This window comes from Myotis nattereri (genome assembly GCF_964212035.1).
Source record: "Myotis nattereri genome assembly, chromosome: 12".
Classification (NCBI taxonomy): Eukaryota; Metazoa; Chordata; class Mammalia; order Chiroptera; family Vespertilionidae; genus Myotis; species Myotis nattereri.
The window spans coordinates 33979995-33997492 of NC_138087.1; the positions used below are offsets into that span (position 1 = coordinate 33979995).

The following is a 17498-nucleotide window of genomic DNA, read 5'->3' on the forward strand; positions in this document are numbered from 1 at the left end:
CTTTCACCATTTTGTATCCTTAAAGGACTCTAATGAAAGGCGGTAGCCTCACTTCAACTCACCTGCAAGTCTATGACTTAGAAATATCTACTTTTAACTTTTAGCCATTTCTTCTTATTTCCACATTTCTAAATACAGTGCATGCTTATATTGCTGTTTCTTCATTTTTTTCAATTTGCCATTATCTATGACATTCATCTGTAGAAGATGAAGATTGAATTCTCTTTAAATTTGGAACTTACATGCTCAATTTCTGTTCTTAATTATGATCTCTTCTTCCTCATCTATCTTACATATTATTGTTGATTAATAATTTGGCTCTGTCTCATTTTTACCTCCAAACTAGGCAATTATTGCTGTCTTTTTATAATGTTTTTTATCCACACGATTAATAATTGAATTGTTCTCCAATCCTTTTTGCATTTTAGAACTTCTTCCTGTGATTTTTTTTTTCCTGAAGTATCCTATCTAATAAAAGAGAAAGATGGTAATTGGCATACGACCGCTACCCTTCCCATGGGCTAATCAGGGAGATATGCAAATTAACTCCCAGCCAAGATGGCGGCCAGCAGCCAGGCAGCTGATGCGTACAGGGAGGCTTGCTTGCTTCAGCGACAGAGGACTCCAATGTTCCCCGCCTGACTTGCCGGCCTCTGAGCTGCAACTCTAAGCAACTATGTTGCAAATATAGAAGCTAAAAAAACCCCAGAAACCTGCTTTACTCAGTTGGGCTTCAGCCAGCTGGACCGCAACATTGTATCAAATACAGACGGTAAACAAAGGCCAGAAACCTGTTTTCAGCAGCTGAGGCCTCAGAGCTAAAGCATGCCCAGAATAAAAAAAAAGAAAAAGAAAAAAAGGAGCGGTTGGGAGCTTCAGTCACCCGTCAGCCTGAAAACGGCCCTCAGCCCCTCAGCCAGACTGGCCAGGCACCCCAGTGGGGACTCCCACCCTGATCCAGGACACCCTTCAAGGCAAACCAGCCAGCCCCACCCATGCATCAGGCCTCTATTATATATAGTAAAAGGGTAATATGCCTCCCAACACCGGGATTAGCGTGACAGGGGCAGCGCCCAAACCCCCTGATCGCCCTGCGGCTCTGTGTGTGACAGGGTGCAGCGCCCCAACCCCCTGATCCGCCCTGCTCTGTGTGTGATAGGGGGCGGTGCCCCAACTCCCCTATTGGCCCTACTCTGCGTGACAGGGGGGAGCTCCTCAACCCCCTGATTGGCCCTGCTCTGTGTGTGACAGGGGGAGCTCCCCAACCCCCTGATCAACCCTGCTCTGTGTGTGACAGGGTACGGAGCCCCAACCCCCCTGATGGGCCCTGCTTTGTGCATGACAGGGTGGCGCCGCAACTTCCCTATCGACCCTGCCTTGAGTGTGACAGAGAGCGGTGCCCCAACCCCCCAATCGGCCCTACCCTGAGCGTGATTAGGGGTGGCATCGCAACCTCCAGATCCGCCCTGCTCTGTGCATGACAGGGGGTAGCGCCCCAACTCCCCAATTGGCCCTGCTCTGAGCCCGACCAGGGGCTGCACCTAGGGATTGGGCCTGCCCTCTGCCACCCGGGAGCAGGTCTAAGCCAGCAGGGCGTTATCTCCCGAGGGGTCCCAGACTGCGAGAGGGCACAGGCTGGGCTGAGGGACCCCTCCCCCCCCCCCCGAGTGCACAAATTTTTGTGCACCAGGCCTCTAGTAGAATATAAAAAGATATATAAAGACAGAAGGACAAATTAAATCCAACAAGCAAGCAATTGGAACTCCAGAAAATAAGAATACATAAGAAGAGTTGACAAAGGACTTGTATGCATGCATATTAGCGTAACCAATGGACACATACACTGGGACGGTAGGGGCTTGCCCGGGGTGGGAATGGCTGGGGTGGGGGCAATTGGGAAAAAAGGAGACATATGTAAAACTTTAGACAAAAAAAAAAAAAAAAAAAGAAGAAGAAGGGTTGAAGAGGGGTGATGATATCAATATTTGAAGAGATAATAGAAGAGAATTTTCCAAAATTGGTGGACACAAATTCTCAATTCAGGAAGCCCAAGAAAATAAACTGAAAAAACTATATTTAGGCACATTACAACATTACAATCCTATATAATAAAAGGCTAATATGCAAATCGACTGAATGGTGGGATGACATCCCCCGAGGGCTCCCAGACTGCTAGAGGGTGCAGGCCGGACACGATTTTTGTGCACCCGGCCTCTAGTAAAACAATAGAATATCAAAGATTAAAAAAAACTCTTATTCACAGAGAGGAAAAAATTACATATACAGAAATGACAAAAAGGTAGAGAAATTTTTCAGTAGCAACAAAGTAAACCAGAAGCAATAACTAGCATTCATAGATGAGGACATTTTCAATCAAACAAAAAACAGAAGTGATTTTAACTAAAGTAACAACTTCTTCTAAAGTGTCTTCTGTTACCCAAGATGAAATAGCCAAGAATCAGATTTACTTTACCATCTGAACCAACAACAACAAAAACACCCTGAAAAAATAGATAAAACAATGGTTTTCAAAAAACTAAACATCAAGCAAAGGGTAGTGATTCTCTGAGAGAAACAGATAGGTGAGCCTAACCACTGCTACAGCTGATTGAGAGAACTTCGAGGCCGTGACATAGGGAGGGAAAATCCAGACGAGCCCAGACTTCTTGAGTTGAGAGGGAGCCAACAGTCCATATCTACACCAAGGCAGCTAGGGTCTGCAGAACACAGTACCAAACAACAGGAGAGCTGCATAAAGTGAGAACACCAAAGATGTACAGATGGTCCCTCTTGAATATTCAGCATATTGATTAGTGCATGCATGTAAAGAAACAACACAAGGCTAAGTGGGGGAAGGGGGAGAGACACCCAAAATATTAGAAAACATAGTGTTTATTCCCACCAACCATACTAGAAAAACCTCATAATGCATAGGACACTGGGTAAAATAGGAAAGTCGTGCCTTGATAGCAAAGAATAACTTAGTCCTAGACTGAACAGAGCATTCTCTGGACCAGTGGTTCTCAACCTTCCTAATGCCGCGACCCTTTAATACAGTTCCTCATGTCGTGGTGACCCCCAACCATAAAATTATTTTCGTTGCTACTTCATAACTGTAATTTTGCTACTGTTATGAATCGTAATGTAAATATCTGATATGCAGAATGTATTTTCATTGTTACAAATTGAATATAATTAAAGCATAGTGATTAATCACAAAAACAATATGTAATTATATATGTGTTTTCCGATGGCCTTAGGCGACCCCTGTGAAAGGGTCGTTCGACCCCCAAAGGGGTCGTGACCCACAGGCTGAGAACCGCTGCTCTGGACCTAAGTAACAAATCATAAAAGATACAAAATGATCCAACTGTTTATAAGTAACAACTACATTTCAGAAAAAAGCTCAAAAAAGTTTATAGGAATATAAAAATACCTGGCACCCATCAATATAACACTCACAACATTTGGCATCCACACCAAAACTACCAGGCATACAATGAAGCAGAAACTCATGACCTATAATGAGGAGAAAAATCAATCCATGAAAACTGACCCAGAAAAGAAACAAATGCTAGATTAGCAAACAAAGTATTCATTGAAAGTAATCCATATGGTCAAAAAGTTAAGTAGAGACTTGTAAGATATAAAATAGACCCAAATCAAACTTTTAGATATGAAAACTAAAATGAAAATATACTGAATGGGACTACTGGCAAATTAGGTGTGGCAGAGAAAAAGGTTAGTGAACTTGAAGATAGTAATAGAAACTATCCAAATTTCTATAGTATCCTAGAGGCCCGGTGCACAAAAATTTGTGCACTCAGCGGGGAGAGGGGGGCACCGTGTCACATACAGAGCCGCAGGGCAATCAGAGGGTTGGGGAGCTCCCCCGTATCAGGCACAGAGCAGGGCCGATCAGGGGGTTGGGGCGCCGCCACTCTCACACTCAGGGCAGGGCCGATGGGGAGGTTATGGCTCTACCCCGTCACAAACAGAGCAGGGACTGTGGGAGTGGTGGGGGGGTTGGGGCACCGCACCCTGTCACACACAGAGCCGCAGGGCGATCAGGGGGTTGGGGAGCTCCCCCCTATCAGGCACAGAGCAGGGCTGATCAGGGGGTTGGGGCGCTTTCCCCTGTCACGAACAGAGCAGGGCAGATAGGGAGGTTGTGGCTCCGCCCCCTGTCACACACAGAGCCGCAGGGCGATCAGGGGGTTTGGGCGCTGCCCCGTCATGCTGATCCCGGTGCTGGGAGGCATATTACCCTTTTACTATATAGGATAGAGGCCTGGTGCATGGGTGGGGGCTGGCTAGTTTGCCCTGAAGGGTGTCCTGGATCAGGGTGGGGGTCCCCACTGGGGTGCCTGGCCAGCCTGGGTGAGGGGATGATGGCTGTTTGCAGCTGGTCACACACCCTTCAGGGTGGGGGTCTCCACTGGGGTGTCTGGCCAGTCTGGGTGAGGGGCTGAGGGCTGTTTTCAGGCTGGCGGGTGACTGAAGCTCCCACAACTGCTCCTTTTTTTCTTTTTTTTTCTTTTTTATTCTGGGCCAGCTTTAGCTCTGGCTCCAACACTGGTTTGTTTGGGTTCTATAATCGAAACACTGTATAACTCCAGCTCTGAGATCCCGGCTGGCTGAAAGCAGGTTCTGGGGTTTTGTTTAACTTCTATATTTGTTACAATGTTTCAAACTGCAAGCTCAGACGCCGGCAAGGCAGGCGGGGAATGTTGGAGTCCTCCGTCACTGAAGCAAGCAAGCCTCATGTTAGCTTCCAGCTGCCTGGCTGCCGGCCACCATCTTGGCTGGCAGTTAATTTGCATATCGCCCTGATTAGCCAATGGGAAGGGTAGCGGTCTTACGCTAGTTACCATGTTTATCTTTTATTAGATAGGATATCTTTGCTTCTTGAAACTGAATTCTTTGAAATTCCTTTGGCCCTACATTCTTTTCCTGTGCACAATCAGCTATGTAACCTATACATTGAGTATTTTATTTTTGTGTTTGTTGTTTTTTAACATCTAGAAATTCTTTTTTTTTCTTTTTCAGATCTGCCAATGCCAAATTCAAATCCAAAAATTCTTTGAAGTTTTCTGATCATTTCTTGTTATTTTATATTTTAATTCCCTCTTTTACTTCTTTAACATATCTTTTATATTTTGTTCCTAATAATTTAATTAACGGGACATTTTGAGGTGAATTCTTGTAGTGAAGTTAAGCTTTAAGACCCTAATTTTTCTATGGGGGAAAGTTTTAAAGTTATATTGTTTCTTTAATAAATACAGAATTAATTTTATTTTCATTTTTTGTGTGTCAGTTTTGTTAATTTTGTTTTCTATAAAAGTTGTGTATTTCATTTAAATTGTTTCTTGGCAGAAGTTGCTTATAATATCTTATATCATTTATACCTGTAGGATCTATAGGACATGCATATTTTCATTTTTGTTATTGGTTGTGTGTGTGTGTGTGTGTGTGTGTGTGTGTGTGTTTTGAGCAATATTGCCGCAGGGCTATTGTTTTTATTAATGTTCTTAAAAACCAACTTTTGGATTTGATTATTTTCTATCATATGTTTGTTTTCCAGCTCATTGATTTCTGCTTTTTATTTTCATCTTTCCAGCTTTGGGTATTTGATTTGCTGTTCTTTTTCTAGTTATTTTTTTTTTCCTTTTAAAAGTCACATATATTTGATTTTCAACTTTTCCTCTTAATTAAATATACATTTTAATGTATAAATTTTCCTCAACAATACTTTGGATGCATCCTACCACTTTTGATTATTACTTTTTTCTTCCATATTTCCATCTCTACTAACCTTAATGCTATAAAGTCTCTTATTTTAGTAGCTACCTTAGAAATTTTTACATTCATTATTAACTTATCAAAGCCTAAAATTAGTATTTTTACCTTCTTCCTGACTAGTACAAGGATCTTGGAACACTTAACTCTAATAATTTTTCCCCCCAGCTTATTTGCTATTATTATAATGTACTAGAGGCCCGTTGCAGGAAGATTCCTGCAAGAATAGGGCCTTCTCGGGCCTATTCCTGCAAGAATAGGGCTTCCTGAAGCTGGAGCGAAGCAGAGGCAGCTCCTGTCTCTGCTGCCTCGCTCCCTCCAATCTCTGCTGCCTCACTCCCTCCCATCTCCGCTGCCTCGCTCTCTCCCATCTCCGCCGCCTCGCTCCCTCCCATCTCCGCCTCTTTGCTCCCTCCCTTTTCTGCCTGCCTCCCTCCCATCTCTGCTGCCTCTGCTCGGTTCCCTTCTTTGCTGCTTCACTCCCTTCTGCAGCGCTTGGCTTCCTTCTATGCTGTCTTCAGTCTTCGCTCTGGCCTGTGGATGCAAATTAACTGCCATCTTTGTTGGGTTAATTTGCATATCACTCTGATTGGCTGGTGGGCATAGCGAGTGATGGTCAATGTGCATGTTTCTCTTTTATTAGTGTAGATTTTATTTTTTTCTTGTCTTTTTTTAAACTCCATAAAACATTTTTATCATTATTTATGCCATGTCTGTATAGATTAGCCTATTACTAACCTTGTTACCAGTTTTTTGCTCTTTTCACATCTCTGATCTTCAGAAAAGGATTACTGTCCTTCTATCTGATGTATGTCCTTTAGAATTTCCTTCAGCTGGGGTTCCTTTTATCACAGATGTTGAGTTTTTGTCTGGAAAGTATATACTTTTTGGTCTTCATTTTTGGAAGATGTTTTTGTTCTCTGTGAAAATTTACATTGATAGTTATTTTTTTTAACTTTTTATTTTATTATTTTTTAATATTTCTATTGATTTCAGAGAGGGAGAGAGAGAAATATCAATGGTGAGAGAGATTCATTGATTAGCTGCCTCCTGCACATCCCCTACTTGGGTTTGAGCCCGAAACCCAGGTATGTGCTGGGAATCTAACCATGACCTCCTGGTTTTTAGGTCAGTTAATGCTCAACCACTGAGCCACACTGGCAGGGCAGTAGTTATTTTTTAAGTTCACTGAAGATATTCCATTGTCGGTGCTGGCTTTCATTATTGCTGCTGAGGAGATAACTGTAAATCTTTTTCTTTTAATTTTTGTATATTTTAAAAATTCTCCCCCAAGGATATTTTTTAATTGATTTTTTCTTTTCTCTTTTAAGAGAGAGGGAGAGTGAGAGCAAGAGCGAGAGAGAGAGAGAGAGTGAGAGAGAAAGAGAGAAAAAAAATCTATCAGTTGCCTCCCCCATGCACCCAACTGGAAATTGAACCCACAACCTTTTGGTGCACAGGACCAAACTGAGCCAATTGGCCAGACCTAATTTTTATATTTTTTATATCTACATGTTCTCTTTAGTTGTTTTTCAAACTGCTTTGTTGTTTTTAATAATCTCTCCCACTTTACCCATGTTTTAAATTTCTTTGTACTAAACATTTTATTTTCCATGTCCTGTAATTTCTATATCTAAAGTTTTTGGTGGGCCATATATACATATTTTTTCCTGTCCTCATAGTACCTTTTTTCCTTTGATACTCCCTCTGTCCCATAATAATAGTAGCAGTTGATGAATGTAATTTGTCCCATAATAATAGTAGCAAAAGAAAATAAATATAGAGTGCAACATTTATTATCAAAAAACTAGATTAAATTAAACAATAAATTAAAAATAGTACTCCTGATTTTTATTTGAGTATTCAGATAGTTTCTGGATTTTTCAATAATTTCATTATTGCATTTTAAACTTGTAGGTAGGATCCCTTGGCCGCGAAGCTTTGCTTTCCCTATATGCGTGAGCTTAAAATTATTGGAGCCATCATTCTTCATTGCTTCCAGCATAAGTTGTTGAAGTGACAGAAACGTATTATCCAGTATTTCGGGAGAAATATTATCAAAGGCTAATATGGTGCCTCTTCTGCAAAGAGGAATATGTCTAAGTTTTTCTCCATAATCTTTGCATTTACATCCACAGTTTTGTTTTTTCAAAGAATCAGCATTAGCATAAGATTCTCCTTGACAATTATTTTCGGAAGCACGTTTCCAAATTCTTGATATGGTCATTCTGTTGCACTTAAATTGTTTGCAGCTAATGTAATTGCACCTTTCTGCAACTTTTCCTTTTCCTTTTGATGCATCAAGAACTGGACAATCGCAACTCAATCTTTGCTTGAAAACTCTCTTTTTTTCATCTTACTTTTACAATGGGTTGATATTCAACTGAAATAAAACAATTCATTTCGATCAGCGGATGAAATTAGAAAAATAGTTATAATTCGTAATAATTAGATTAACCTAATATTTGAAAGATATGTCAAAACAAATGGCAGATGTCATGCAACATTGATTTTGATAGAAGGCTTCGCAATTTTGCACTACAACATAACTTACAGCTGCATTCGCCAATAATTCCCGTTTAAATATTCACTTGCTACTATTATTATGGGACAGAGGGAGTATTATGTATCTTTGACTATGAACTTGTTTCTTGTGAATGTATCAGTAGGAGTTTCTGAAGATCTAGAACTAAGGTGCATTTCCTTAAGAGATTTAATTTTTTTTTTTTCTGGTCAAATAGCTGACAACAGTTTTGGAATAAGACCACATTAAACTCATTTTTTAGTGTGATGTTTTTCTGAGCACCCTGAAAATGTGAATGTGGGCAAAAATTCCACATAAGAGTAAACTTATAGCTATAAATTCTTTTTTAAAAATATATTTTTATTGATTTTAGAAAGGAAAGGAGAGGGAGGGGAGGAGGGAGGAAAAGAGAGAGAGAGAAAGAGAAACAGAGAGAAACATCAATGATGTGAGAGAATCATTGGTTGGCTGCCTCCTACACTGGTGATTGAGCCTGCAACCCAGGCATATGTCCTGACTGGAACAGAACTGTGACCTTCTGATTCATAAGTCGACACTCAACCACTGAGCCATGCTGGCCAGGCGTAAATTCTTGAGATTTTTTTCCCTTCCATTTACCACTTCTATTTGAAAACAATTTTCCTTGCAGTTCCCTAATTGGGGACAGGGGAAGAGACTAATGTTTCTAGTATACTTTTCTACTGATTATGTGGGCTTTTGAGTCCCAGCTTTGTATCAGGAAGCTTGATTCTGCTGGCCCACCTTAACTAACCCCCATTCAATGAGAAATTAAAACTTCAAAATTATAAGTACATTTGAAGAAAATTCAATTTTATTAAATGTAGCATTGTTTGGGTGTTCAGATGTCATCATATATGTAAATGTTAAGTCACAAGTGACAGTTAATATTTTTAATGAACTAGGACCATTTGATCAAATAATTTGTTGTATCTATTATAGCAGTGTAGTTGTAATGTGACCTCTCAGCCAGAAAGGTAAATGTAGGCATGTTCAGTGAAAGAAAACACCCTGATAATGCTAAAATAGTGTCTTCCTGTGTATTTGTTTTAACAAATTACAATATGATAGTATAGAAAATAGCCAGTGTCAGACATTATACCTGGGTTTTCATATAAAGCCCAAGAATTAGTCACATGTCAGTGTTTTTATACATCATTTCTAGAGGAAGCATTCTCGCTTTTCAAAATCAAGAATAAGAGAAATTATTATATTTTCCCTCATTTGTTGTTGTATCCTAATCCCCCCCAAAACTTCATATGATTTAATTTATCTTATACTGCTTTCTTGAAATAAAATTTATACACCATGCAATTTACCTATTTAAAGTGTAAAAATCAGTTCTTAGTATATTCACAAAGTTGTGCAGTCATCACTTCAATCAGTTTTAAAACATTTCGTCACTCTAAAAAGATTGTTAACTGTCATTCTCCATTATCCCTGACTTCCCTAATCCTAGGAAACTACTAATCTACTTTGTTTCTCTATAGACTTCTGGACATTGCATATAAATGTAGTTACACAATATGTGGTCTTTGTGAATGTCTTCTTTCAGTTAGTATCATGTTTTCAAGGTTATCCATGTTCAGTAGCATGTATCAGCACTTCGTTTGCTTTATTGCCAAATAATATTTCATTGTGTGGATATACCACATTTTATTTATCCACTCAGGAGTTGACAGACATTTGGCATGTTTCCACTCTGGCTATTATGAATAATGCTACTATGAACATTTACATACAGGTTTTTATATGGACATAACTTTTCATTTCTTTTGGGTATAAACCTAGGAGTAGAATTGCTGGATCACATGGTAATCTTAAACTTCTGAGGAAGTTTACACTGTTTTCCAAAGCAGCTGAACCCTTTACATTGTATAAAGTTTCCAATTTCTCTACCTTTTTACCAATACTTATCTCTCTTATTATAGTCATCTTGGTGGGTATGAATTGGTATCTTATTGTGGTTTTGATATACATTTCTCTAATGGATAACAATGTTGAGCATCTTTTCATGTGCTTATTGTTCTTTTGTATACCTTCTTTGGAGAAATGTCTGTTGAGATCCTTTGCCTTTTTTTTAATCCAGTTATTTATCTTTTTATTATTGAGTTGTAAGTGTTCTTATATTTTCTAAATACAAATCTCTTATTAGATAAATGGTTTACAAAAATTTTCGCCTGTGGATTGTCTTTTCACAGTACAGAAGCTTTTAGTTTTGATGATGTCCCCTTTATTTTTTCTTTTATTGCTTGTGCTTTTGGTGTTATGTCTAAGAACACACTGCCTAATACAATATCAAAAAAGATTTACATCTGTCTTTTCACATAATTTAAAATTTTTAAATAAAATTTTGTAGCAGTATCAGTAAAGAGATGTTTTTAAGGGGGGAAAAACACCCATAATCAATCTAGGAGTCATTTATTTTTGAAATGCTATAATGCCCTTGTCCAATGTATGCATATTTTTATTTTTTGCATATTTTTATTATTGCTATTGTTTGTTAAGTACTGTGTTGTGTTCTGATACTTTTGTGTTTATATGTCATAGTCATAATTCTAATTTTAAGGCTACATAATATAGCCAGTTTATTTTCTAGTTGTGTAATGCAACTTCTTTATATTATATGATATATATTTATGATATATTTATTATATGATAAAACTGATTAACACAGACACATAACTTTTTGCTTATACTGAATTATTTTCTTCATATAACTTTTTAGAAATGGAATTATAGGCTCAAAGGATGTAAACATCTTTACAGCTCCTATATGATGTCACATTACTTCTAGAAAGCACTAAAATTCTTTTGTTTAGAAGACATGCTTTAATTTTTTTTTCATATGTTTTAAAGTTGATGCAAATTATAAGAGTTTTACTTTGAGTGGCAATATTGTCAGTGATAATCCTCTATCAAGAAAACTCATGATGAAGTTAAATGTGTATTTCTTCATCTGAAAAAAAAAATGATATAGGCAATGGAACACTTTGTACTGATACTTTAAACTGGACCAGCCAGTTGCCTTGTTGACTGAAGATAAATATGACAAAATTTGTTATTTTATGGCATCTTCTACTTTAAGCAATAATAGTATATTTTGTTAAATTTCCTTTAGGCTTCGGGAGCAGGAGAGAAAAGAAGCAGAAGAAGCTAGTCAAAAGGAAATAGAAGAATGGGAAAGAAGACTTCTAGCTCAAGCAGCTCCAACTTGTATGGAGACCATGTGGGAAATTCCAGCGATTGGGCATTTCCTTTGCTTAGCCCAGCAAATTCTAAACTTGCCCGAAATAGTCTTCTACGAATTGGAACGTTGTCTTCTGATGCCTCAGTGTAATGCTTTTTTATCTAAAATAATGACTTCTCTATTAAGTCCTCCTCATCGCAGACCTACCTTACATCGAAGACCTACTTTGCCTTATAGGACCTGGGAGGCAGCACTGAGACAGAAAGTACACCAGTGGTACACTGCTGTAGGGCAGACTGAAAATCCCAATAACTGTGCTGAGAAACTTGGGTTGTGTCCTCAGTTTTTTAAAGTTCTTGGAGAAGTTAATCCATTGGAAGAAAAACCTTTTCATGAACTACCTTTCCACCAAAAAGTGTGGTTACTTAAGGGTCTTTGTGACTTTGTGTATGAAACACAAAAAGAAGTTCAAGATGCTGTACTTGGACAGCCTATTCATGAATGCAGGGAAGTTATACTTGGTTATGATTATTTGGAGAATGCATATGTACATTTCCCACAGTTCTGTGGTGCAGATGTACGGATTTACAAGCAGAGACCTTTTCAGGCCCCAGAATTTCCAATTCCACCCATTAAAATACAAAGAGTACCTCGGATTAAACTGGAGAAATTGAAGTGTGACTATTTTAGTACAAATAATGGAGAACATAGGTGTGGTAGATGTGGTAGAGAAGGCCTGCCCTCTGCCTTCAAAAAAGAGAAAGAAATTAATTTGGATCCAACTTGCTGCCATGCTAAAATGAACTTGGATAATCATGACAACTCTGTTGAAATGGAAGTGAAATCGAACTGTGAAATTAGAATTCGCAGACCCTGCGAAATTAAGAAAACTGATTGCTGTAAAGAAAATTTAGAGAAACCAGGAAGTCCAGGTGAAGTTACTGGCTTTGGAGAGCCTCTTAGTCCAGGTGAAATAAGGTTTATAGAAAATCACGAAAGATATGGTGAAGCTTCTAGAGTAAAGCCTGAACCCAGTCCATTAAAAGAAAATGCTCTGAAATCTTGCCAAATACATGTAAATGGAAGTCACAATGATCACGCAGAAATTAGCTGCCCCAAAGTTGTAAGGGATATTTTATTAGAGCAGTCATTGCAGAGCCACAAGAAACTCAAGCTAACTAAAATGAGGGCAAAAAAGAAGAAAAAGAAAAAAAAGAAATTAAAAGATGCTTTGAATGAAAACTTACAGAGAAAGCGTGAAGGTCTTCATTCTCTTGCATTCAAGTCTTATAAACCTGAGATCCAGAATAAGTTATTGATCATCAAAAAGAAGGCAAAACACAAGAAGCACAAATCTGGTAAGCTAACACAAATCAGTGAGAATTACATTTATGCATACTTCAAGTTCTTTCAATTAGGCATCTTAGCAATGAAATGAACACGTATGTATGCGTGTTTGCATGCATATGTAAGGGTCAGGTTTTATATTCCCCATGATTAAAACCCAGAACAGAAGAGGTTTTATTATTAACAACAACAATAACAACAAAATACTGGTACAATACATTTGAATTTAATTTTCATCTGACAGTCTTTGGACATTATGTGTTTACATTTCTTTGGACCAGTTTCTCCATAAGTGACACTTTCCATCACTGATGAGAAGTGTTTATTTTCCCTGGGTAAGGGCAGTTACAATGCAGTGGAAAAAGCACTGATATCAGGGGATTGCATTCCCAGGACTAAAGTTCATAGCAACTAGCTTCTTAAACCAAGGCAGGCCAGATTATCTTTCTGGGTCTCAGTTTTTCCCCACATCATATATTTTTCAGCACTCTTTTCAGTTTGTATTTGCATATCCAGAAAAATGTTGTGAAATATAAGGAAAGAGCTATATCAACTAATAAGACAGGAATCATTTTTATAACAGAATTTGTAAGTTTGTCTTATACCTAATGTAAATAATGTATTTGTCACAAGCCTATTTAAAAATTAAAGCAAAAAAATCCGATAAATATACAGGGTGTTCCCCCAAAATGTGTATGCACTTTGAATGATTATAAAGTCGGTGTTTATTAACATATAGTTCATTTTCAAAATTTAAAAGAGTCTACAGAAATGAATAATTTTTTTTGTAATTGCCTGTTTTCGAACTGATGACAGTTCTGGTCCAGGCACTGGTGATAACACAAAGCCATGGAATCTCAAACATCAAGAATCCTTTCTTTGGTATTTGTGTGCCCTCAATTCATTGACTTTTTTATACTGTAAACTTTATTTTTTATGTATCCCCAAAACGAAAAGTCTAGTGGCACTTTAGGATAAATTTTCTTTGTTCAAAGCTTAGTCTGGCTTCACCCATTTCAAATCAGTTAAACCTGAAAAGAAGTGAAAACTAAGTGTGTTATTAGCTGTTAAAGTGTGTATGCATACCTTATAGTATTCAGTGGTTGATTGCTCTGTTTTTTAATTGCTTTTGCTTTTCCTAATCTTTGCCATTTAATCAGCTTAAATGTCTCATTTATTGAGAGGATAGGTGAGATAAAAGCAGATGATTAACTTCCTTTATTAATCCTAATAAAAAGTTGCCTGATTGGGAAAACCTTGAATTGTTTACTAAAATAAATTGTGGTTTATTGTCTTTATTTGTGGATTTCAGTTTTTTTCATTCCCTCAGTTACAAAGATAATTAAGATTTGGCGATAATTTGATAATGAATTGGCAAATGAGGGAATGAATTTAGTTTAACTGCTATAGTAGGTGTTATAGCATAGTTATTTAAATCATTAAATACAATTAAATGTATTTTTAAATGTATATGTAATGGATCATTGATAAAGAAGTAGTATAAAATTTACTATCAAGAACAGGTTTAATTTGTTGAACTGAAAATTGCAAAGTGGTCCACATTGAGCCAAGCAATGAAAAGCTACAATATTTTAAAGTAACTTTCAGCAATAAACCTTTTAAATTTTACAAGCAATCCATTAGGCTATATAAATTAAGTTTGACTTGAGTTCTCTGAAATCTTAGCCTCTGAAATATTAAATATTTTTAAATTTGAAAATGTTTCCAGTTCTAAAATATGTAATACTGTTTTATTAATACCATTATTTCCTAAAACCTTTTATTAAGTTTTTATTTATGACCTACTATTCATGTATTCAAAGTTAATTATGAATTAAAGTGGTTTAGAAAATAACATAGTTATTAATGTAGCAGAATAAAAATATTGATGAGGATTAGTATAAAATGAATTTGTATTGTAAGCAAATGAAGTATTCCATTTTTTTTTATTAGTTAAGGTATTACAAATGTGTCCTCATCCCCCCCCATTAACCCCCAACCTCCCCCACACACACACACTCATGCTCCCATCCCCCTGTTGTCCATGTCCATTGGTTTGGCTTATATACATGTATACAAGTCCTTCGGTTGATCTCTTCCCCTTACCCCCGCCCTCCCCTACTTTCCTTCTGGGGATTGATAGCCTGATCGCTGTTTCTCAATCTTTGGGTCTATCCCTTTTCATCAGTCTATGTTGTTCTCTATAATCCACAAATGAGTGAGATCATGTGGTATTTATCTTTCTCTGACTGACTTATTTCACTTAGCATAATGCTCTCCAGTTCCATCCATGCTGTTGCAAAAGGCAAGAATTCCCTTTTTTTTACCGCAGCATAGTATTCCATTGTGTATATGTCCCACAGTTTTCTAATCCACTCATCTGCTGATGGGCACTTAGGCTGTTTCCAAATCTTAGCTATGGTGAATTGTGCTGCTATGAACATAGGGGTGCATCTATCCTTTCTGATTGGCGTTTCTGGTTTCTTGGGATATATTCCTAGTAGTGGGATCACTGGGTCAAATGGGAGTTCCATTTTTAGTCTTCTGAGGTAGCTCCATACTGTTCTCCACAGTGGCTGCACCAGTCTGCATTCCCACCAGCAGTGCAGAAGGGTTCCTTTTTCTCCACATCCTCTCCAACACTTGTCGTTTGTTGATTTGTTGAAGATAGCCATTCTGACAGGTGTGAGATGATAACGCATTGTCGTTTTGATTTGCATCTCTCGTATAATTAGTGACTTTGAGCAGGTTTTCATATGTCTTTCGGCCTTCTGTATGTCCTCTTTCGAAAAGTGTCTATCTAGGTCCATTGCCCATTTTTTTTATTGGATTGTTTATCTTCCTTTTGTTAAGTTTCATGAGATCCCTGTAAATGCTGGAAATTAAACCCTTATCGGTGGTATCATTGGCAAATATGTTCTCCCATGTAGTGGGTCTTCTTGTTGTTTTGTTGATGGTTTCCTTTGCTGTGCAAAAGCTTTTTATTTTGATGTAGTCCCATTTGTTTATTTTCTCTTTAGTTTCCATTGCCCTAGGAGCATTATCAGAGAAGAAATTTCTTCGGCATATGTTTGCGATTTCGCTGCCTGTGGATTCCTCTAGTATTTTTATGGTTTCCTGTCTTATGTTTAAGTCTTTTATCCATTTTGAGTTTATTTTTGTGTATGGTGTGAGTTGGTGATCTAGTTTCATCCTTTTGCATGTATCTGTCCAATTTTCCCAACACCATTTATTGAAAAGACTGTCTTGACTCCATTGTATGCTCTTGCCTCCTTTGTCGAATATTAATTGGGCATAGTGGTTTGGGTCGATTTCTGGGGTCTCTATTCTATTCCATTGATCTATATGTCTGTTCTTGTGCCAGTACCAAGCTGTTTTAAGAACAGTGGCTTTGTAATACAGTTTGATATCTGGTATTGAGATCCCACCTACTTTGTTCTTTCTCAGGATTGCTGCAGCTATTCGGGGTCTTTTTTTATTCCAGATGAATTTTTGCAACGTTCGTTCTAGATTTGGAAATATGCCGTTGGTAATTTAATGGGGATTGCATTGAATCTATAAATTGCTTTGGGTAGTATGGACATTTTGATGATGTTGATTCTACCAATCCATGAACACGGTATATTCTTCCATCTGTTTATGTCTTCCTCTATCTCTTTTTCAGTGTCCTGTAGTTTTGGGCATATAAGTCTTTTACCTCCTTAGTTAAGTTTATTCCTAGGTATTTTAATATAAGTTCAGAATGTAGATCAGAGAGAACATTTGAGAACTTCATGTCCAGTTCTAGACAAGTGAATGAAAAAAAGTCAGAAGCAAATTCAGCTAGTACTTGTGTATCTTCTGTGTGCCTTTTTAATTAAGGAGAGAAGTCTTTCAGGCATGAAATAGGAGAAAATAATGCACTTGCCTATATACGTTTTTGGTATTTATGTTTCGAGCAAATTTTAGAGAGTCAAGTCTTCAGTAACAATAATACTTGGATTTGGCAAATACCGTTCTGTTGTTAGCAGTGGGTAAGCATAGACCAGCTCTCTTTCATCATCAGTCACTAAGCTTCTTACTGTTTTACATTGTTACATAAAATGTTTTACTAACAACAGAAATTTATTTTACATCATTTTGCCCTGGGCTTCTTTAATAGGTATGAGCTATTATGTGGCCTTTTATCGTTAGTTTTGGGCATACTCTAATCCAGTATTTCCTTTCTCTTTTTAAGAGTGAGCTCCATGGTCCCAAATTTGGGAGCTGTTCCTCTTATAGAGTCACATTATGCATTAGTACAGGTCCACAATGCATTTTATGAAACTCTTGTACCATTTATGTTTGGGGAATCAGAAATCTTCAGATTTTGGAAGGGTGTTAATGATGTATATAGTATTTTCAAAGGAACATCCTCAGTAGAGTTTGGAGCAGCCCTGTAATCAAATACATAATTTTTACAGAAAAGAAAAATGTATGAATAATCAGGCTAAATGAGATGAAGACTATAAAGAACCTCTTAACAGTTCAGGTTAGATTTTGCTACCATATAAATTATTTTTTTAATAAACTTTATTTTTCAGAATCTTTTAGACTTTAGAATTGTGAATAATTGATTCTGTGCCTGTATATTAAGGCCGC

The 17498-nt window shown here is 37.5% G+C and overlaps 1 protein-coding gene across 3 annotated transcripts in view; it reads left to right on the forward strand.

Annotated features, from left to right (window-relative positions):
* BRD10 (bromodomain containing 10) overlaps positions 1-17498 on the forward strand; it is a 105242-nt gene that overhangs the window by 37035 nt on the left and 50709 nt on the right. For all 3 annotated transcript variants that reach the window (XM_081103414.1, XM_081103415.1, XM_081103416.1), the window contains one exon: positions 11463-12889. In XM_081103414.1, coding sequence (XP_080959540.1) covers positions 11463-12889 — 1427 coding nt within the window. The remainder of the gene's footprint in view (positions 1-11462; positions 12890-17498) is intronic.